At 40.6% G+C, this 6,734-nt stretch overlaps 1 protein-coding gene across 1 annotated transcript; it reads left to right on the top strand.

The window, feature by feature from the left end:
* The first annotated feature begins 47 nt into the window (after nt 1–47).
* On the top strand, nt 48–5,929 carry HMGN1 (high mobility group nucleosome binding domain 1). Its single transcript, XM_048933854.1, has 5 exons — nt 48–295; nt 624–689; nt 770–820; nt 2,814–2,945; nt 4,965–5,929. Exons 1-5 carry the CDS (start codon nt 281–283, stop codon nt 5,013–5,015), a joined length of 315 nt encoding a protein of 104 aa, XP_048789811.1. The 5' UTR covers nt 48–280; the 3' UTR covers nt 5,016–5,929.
* The last annotated feature ends 805 nt before the right edge of the window (nt 5,930–6,734 follow it).

The following is a 6,734-nucleotide window of genomic DNA, read 5'->3' as shown; positions in this document are numbered from 1 at the left end:
CCGCCCCGCCGCGAGGGGAGGCACGGCGCCGTCCCCGCCCCGCCGCTGCCCCGCGGGAGGCGGCGCTGCCGGCTGCCGCCGAGCGCGGGGCGCGTCGCCCCCTGCCCCGCCTCTCCCCCGCCAATCCGGCTGGATCCTGTTGCGGCGCCGCTGGCGCTGCTGGGATGGGGGGGGGCGGTTTCCCTGCGCAGCGCGGCGGGCGGGAGGGCGGCCGCAGCGCCTGGCGGTGAGGCACTCAGCGCGCAGCAGAAGCCGGGCGGGAGCCGCCGCGCCCTTCGCCATGCCGAAGAGAAAGGTGAAGCGCGGGGGAAACAGCGGAGACGGGGGACGCTGGGCGTGGGGGACGAGGAGAAAAGGGGAACGAGGGGAACTGCCGTCGCCGCCCGGCTGAAGTCGCCGGCAGGGCAGCGCGCCGAAGAGGGCCGGCGACGAGCACCGCCGCTCTCTTCAGCGGCGTCGTCTGGAAGGTTCGGCGGCGCGCGACGGGCGCCCGGCCGAGGCTCGCGATCCGAAAGCGGCGGCGGAGAGAAGGGGCGGGCCGAGCGGCGCATCACGTGCTCCCAGCCGGCCCGCCTCTGCGCACCGCGCACGCGCCGTCTGATGCGCGCCGTTTGCATTGGCAGGTGGCCGCCGGTGGCGCGGAGGCTGCTGAGGAGGTACCGAAGAGGAGATCGGCGCGGCTGTCCGCCGTGAGTACCGGCCGGCACCGGCGGGGCGGGGGATGGTGTGTCTGCAGCTGAACCGAGCTCTGCTTCTGCTTTCTCTTCAGAAGCCTGCGCCTGACAAAGCGGAGCCCAAAGCTAAGGCGTTGGCGGCGAAGGTGAGAGCCTGGGGGCGATGGGGGAGAGGGGAGCAGGGGCTGTGTGGGCAGCATTGTTGTTTTTTTTAAAGAAACGAGGGTCTATATCTGGTGGCAGGTCAGTGTGTGCAGTGTATGTGTTTTTGTCTTCTGTGTGGTTTCAAGCATTTGGGTCTTACTTGTCTCTTTTTTTCTTCAAGCATATGGCTTGGGATCATTTCAAAGACGGCAAGATAAGATGCTTTGCAGAGTTTTTGATATTTTCACTTTAATAATTCCTTAGCAGTGCTGCACTCGCCTTCATTCCAGTGCTTTGAACATGAATGTGCTCTCATTCTCTGAGTTCTAAACCTAAGAACTTTGGTGAAGCTTTCTAATTTTATTTCAGCTCCAGTTCTCTGTTTTTTCCCCCCGCGTGTCTGCATGGTGCATCTCATTGACTAACATTTAGAAAATACCAGAAGTCTACGTGCTGTGAAGTTGCTTGTCATCTGGATTAGTGATACTGAGTACTAACATTCATAACTTTTTTCGTGATTTTTCTTTCATTAGGTATAGTCTATTTTATCTCAGTGCACTGGGGAGGGGGGGTTAAAAATAAAAGATATTTTCTAAACATGGGAGTAAAGCATTTCTGATGTTTTGTCCACAGTGACAATGTAGGTGATGTTTCAGCATTTTTTCCCTTGTTTATTTTTCACACTGCACCCTCTACATGTCATATTCCTTACTGCATGTTTGCATGCAGTGATGTAAAGCACTTAGAACTTCTGCTTAGTGATTGCAGAATTTCACAGAATTCTATTATTGTGAAGGTAGTAATTTGCATGTGCATTCATATACAATAGGTAATGTATTTAAATGTGTATTAAAAAGTTGCTTGTGTATGGTAGCACAGTAACATGATGGTGATTTTTGGTGGTGGTGGTTTCTTGTTTGTTTTTGTGAGGATGAACACTTGGAGTGAAAATGAAGTATGGATACATGTAGCATGATGGTTTCTCGTAATAATCAGAAGTGCACGTTTCTACTATACATAGAATAAACAAAAATGATTTTTTCTTCCTCAGTAGATTTTAGTTCAGAGACAGTAAATTAGGATATACAGGATATATAGTAGGATATACACTGACAAACAGACGTGGAATGCACACTATTTTTAATGAGATCAGATAGATCTTAAGGTAGGTCATTATAGTAGTTGTCTGCTTAGAAGTATAAATGGATTACATTCTTGGCACAGATTGTATCTGCTAGAGGTGTCGTAGTTTGTCTTTTATTGAAAACTTTTGTTAGGATCTGTAAATACCAGTGCTAATTTTGTCAAAAACTACTTTGACATCAATTAAGATTGACACAGGTGTTTTATAAGCATCTGGACCAGCTGGATCTCTGTAGTACTTGTTTGCTGTGTGGAATGTTTGGGAAGATATGTTAAATTTTTATGGTAAGATTGCTCTTAAGCGAATACTTTTCTCCAGCCCATTTAACAACAGGGATGCCAGGTGCAGAAGACAAGACTGAGATACTTGTAAAGGAGTGCTGAAAATGATACCTGCAATTGTTCATCCATTTAGGATAAGTTACTGAAATTCTCACCTGTCAATACAAAAGAAAAAACGAGACTGAAGTGTTTGGTGTATACAAAGTGGAATGAGTTCACCGATGGATTTTGTACTTTATGTTAATGATTTTTAATATGTCACAAGAGATTAAACCACGTATGACAAATTGCTCTGACTCTCCACTGGAATTAATTACTATTGTTTTTTGTCTCTGATAGGTTTTTCAGTGGGTTTGCACCACTCTAAGCAGTGCTTTTAGTTACTGTATAAAAGAGTGATCCTAAGTTCTGTGAGCATAACGTATTTATAATATGTGCTATTCAGGGAAGTACATATGTATTAGCTCCTTAATAGTAGCTCTTGGTGTTTGCCAAGTCCATCTTGTTTTTGTTTAATTACTTTCAAAATTTATGGTATAGGTTATATGAATTCATTTCATTTAATTGTAGGATAAATCTGAGAACAAGAAAGCTCAATCAAAGGGGAAAAAGGGGCCTAAAGGAAAACAGACTGAAGAGACAAACCAAGAGCAGATAAAGGACAACTTGCCTGCAGAAAATGGAGAAACTAAAAGTGAGGAGGTAAAGTTGTATTCTTTGGTCTAAAACAGCTGGATAACTTACTGTAACTAGTATAAGCATACAACTGTTAGAGAAGCAGATAGTACTTAAACTAGAATCTATTTCTGTGCAAAGAAAACTGTTGGTTATTGAAACATTAGTAGATAAACCAGGGAAATTCTGGTTGCACTCAAAAGAGTTGCAGTGATGTGGTAACAATCCTTGACATGAAAACAAATGGTGAAAATCTTACCCAAATCCCAGTACAGGATAACATCCTTTAGCAAGGAGCTGTTTTGCCTGCTGGTAAGGCTCATAGAGGGAGGAGGGGAAAAGAAGTACAAGGATGACTAATAGTTGTTGAGAAATGGGCCAAATCAGTCTTGGTTGTAATACTCTGCTTAAATGACTCTATTGCTGAAGTTTTTTTGTACTAAATAAAAATATCCTTCACCCTGCTTTTTTTTCTGGATGGTGGGCATCACTTTAGGACAAGATCTGTTGAGGGAGGCAGTGCCTCCTGTTTGATGAGCTGTTAACAATTGGATAAATCCAGCTTTCGTGTAGTAACATGCTTAGAATTACTCTCAAATTGACATTATTGACTGCCTAGTTCATTTCAGTTAATCAGTTGAGTTTGGTCATGTAATCAGAGGATTTATTAATCTAAATATGATTTATTTTTCCTGCTTCCTTTTTTAAATAAAAAAATAATTTTTTTTTTTTCATGTGCAAATGTATCTTCAACGAGAGAAAAGAGTATTTGGCCTTCAGGTAGATAGTGGTTTTCTTGGGTAAGGAAGGTACAGAGTAATACTTGAGTGGGCAAGACAACTTTGGATTAACATTCTTTATTTGCAAACTTTATGCTTTTTGTGTCTAGGTTGTGCTGTAAATATGAATTCTTTGGTAGGCTTAAGTGTGGCTCTGTCAATGTATTAGCATTGCACAGTTTGGTTTTTCCATTTGTGTACGTGATATTTTAGTAATGCCAGAGAAAGCTAAATTTGGCAATATTTTTCACCTGTAGTTTGTTTAATATACCAGTTAAAGGAGATATAAATCTAAGGAATGGATGATTATTTGGGGAACACATCTTCAGGTTGGTCACACCAGTCAAAATTGCTGAATTAATATAATGCTTCAGTATCTCATGAAAGGGCAGTGAATTCTTATGTTAAAAAGAGCATAATGTCTTGGGGGGGAAGCTTCTGTACTTCATCCTTCAAAAAGCTTCTAGGTGGCAGTAAGGACAGTTAGCAGGTGTTAGGGTTTCTGATTTGGTACTGCTATAATTAACCAGAATATTCTGCTGGTACTTCTGTAAACCTTTAGGATAATGAAATTAAATGTTTACATTGAATTCCTCTTTTTAAACTATACTGCAAGAGGAAACAATTCTCTAGTCCAGATGGACTCACAGCTGTAATCAGTTAAGTTTGTATGAACCTGTCCTGAAGTTGAGGTACAACATATAGAGGCCTGATATAAAAACAGTCTGGTTGTGCTACATTCAGTATTTTTTCAATGATGTAATTTTACTGTGGTACTGAGTGCCTATATATTACTTGCCTTAAAATATAGGGAGATTTGAAAATGTTAACAGTGCTGCATTTAAATATATGAAGTACATCCATAATGTTTGTTTTAATCACAATATATGCAAGGATTTCAGCTTGTTAGGTAATTTTTTTATTTCAGCAAGGCAGTAATTATTGAAACATTTTTTTCTTAAAAAATGTTTTAAATGTAGATTGAGTGGTACTGCATCAACATTCTGAAATCCATACTGCTGCACCTGAGCTGATAGAAGCCCATTAGGGAAAACTTGAGTTTAGTAGAGCGTTATCCAAGAGAAATAAGCACACCGTAGTTCCAGTTCATTAAGACTACAAAGCATGCTGTATAGAAGCAAGTCATGGTTGTTCTGTATGTCAGGTTGCCTAATGTGTGCGTTAAAAACACTGTGAACTAAAAGTCTGTGTGACTTTAAAACTTTTTGCATTGAAATGTTTGGTTTTTTCCCCTCTTCTTTTTCAGACCCCAACGTCTGATGCAGCAGTAGAGAAAGAAGAAGTGAAGTCTGAATAACATCTGGTACCAAGTCTTTAATTGGTGATCCTTATACTTTTCTTCTTGTACAATTCAGAGGAATATTTTTATCAACTATTTTGTAAATGCAAGTTTTTTGGTAGTTCTAAAAAACACGTTTTTAAAAGGAGAGAATCCCAACTCAATCCATTTTTTTACATATTTAGATACGTGTAAATGATTTTTTAAGTGGTAAAATCCTGTACTGGTTGTCTGTTTTCTATGAAACCAGAAATTAACGGGATGTTACAAAATGGAGAGGTTTTTGAAGTCTTAATGCGGCTTCTCGTTCCATAGACTGGGAGGAAGAGTTTTTCTGTCCCTACTAAATGAAGCGCACACACAGACATCGGAACTTGTAATATGTTGAGAACGTCTGAACGTTTCAGTTATTTATCTATGGTTGTACCATCAGTAGAGTTGCTTATCTCATGAACTGCTCCCTAGTGTTGGATTTCTTGACCAGTAATGTATATCTGTGACAAAGTTATTTTTGGTAGGTGTAGGTTTATTTTTTCCAACAACTTTGTAGCTGCTACGTGAAAGACTGGAAACTTTTATCTTTAAATACTGAATAGGTAATAGTTTCTCATTGATAGACTGAATGTCAGCTGGTACTTTGCATCTAGTTTTAAAGGAGAGCTTGTCTACAAAGTCCAAATGAAAAATATTTGAAATAGGCTTAGAAAAAAATAAAATTATAGTTTTTATATTAAAAAGAAACTATGTGAATAAGAACAATTGTAAAATTGTAGTGTCTGTGATCACCAAACAAAAGCCAAATAAATCTTGATTAAGAAAGAATGTTTCTAGAGCTCTTGCATTGACTACAACAACTCAGAGTATAAGGGGGTGCAGTCATTGAACTTGTGCTTCTGTTGGAAAGCAATGAATAAATACCCTAGTGGCTTTGATTCTGAACTGTATTTTTTATGTTGTTAAAAACTGTGCTACTTACAGGTAGTAATGCAGGGGTGAGCAGCAAGTAGAAAACTCTAATTGTAGTCTTATCTGGACTTCTTGATTGAGAGCTGGTAACGTACTGTTGCTTCTGGTACCTTTTAAAAAAAAACAAACTTCATAAGCACCAGATATTTTTCTCTGTTCAGCATTTATGTGCGTAAGTAATGCACAAAATAAAATGAGCCTGGATTGTGAATTTCTCAAGCAGTCAGCAGTTTATGTAATGGAACCCACAAAAGATAAGGAGTGTAAGAATTTGGCCAAGAGCTGTGAGGGAAGAAGAAAACTTTCTTTCTTGTGCAGATGAGCTGCTACGTGAGCAGCTGCGCCTGCTATATAGATCTGCAAGTTGACAGAGCATGGATTCAAATAAAAGTAAAACATAACCATGCTGAGAGGTCATTCATGTAGCACAAAACTGGCCTGATTCTCTTAGAAGAAAACAATCAATTTTGTTAAGATTTAACAGCCTTTCATGAGAAGGGGACATACTAAGTATATGTTACTTACAGTAGAAAATGAGGCCTACTGTATCATTTCAGTTCTCCCAGAGTGCACTCGATTCCCCACCCCGTACTTTATTTTGCCGTATTGCAGCATGTACACAGCTTTATCTGATCAGTCTGTTTGATGCCAGTCGGATAACTGTCAGCCTTGGCTTGGGAGGAGTCAAGATCAAAAAGCAAGTTTCTTCTTTTTCCTCTTGAATGAGAATTTTTTATGCTCATATACAAAACCTGCAAGTACAGCAGCTGC

This window comes from Lagopus muta, chromosome 1 (genome assembly GCF_023343835.1).
Source record: "Lagopus muta isolate bLagMut1 chromosome 1, bLagMut1 primary, whole genome shotgun sequence".
Taxonomy (NCBI): domain Eukaryota; kingdom Metazoa; phylum Chordata; class Aves; order Galliformes; family Phasianidae; genus Lagopus; species Lagopus muta.
This window is presented reverse-complemented; position numbering and strand designations above follow the sequence as displayed.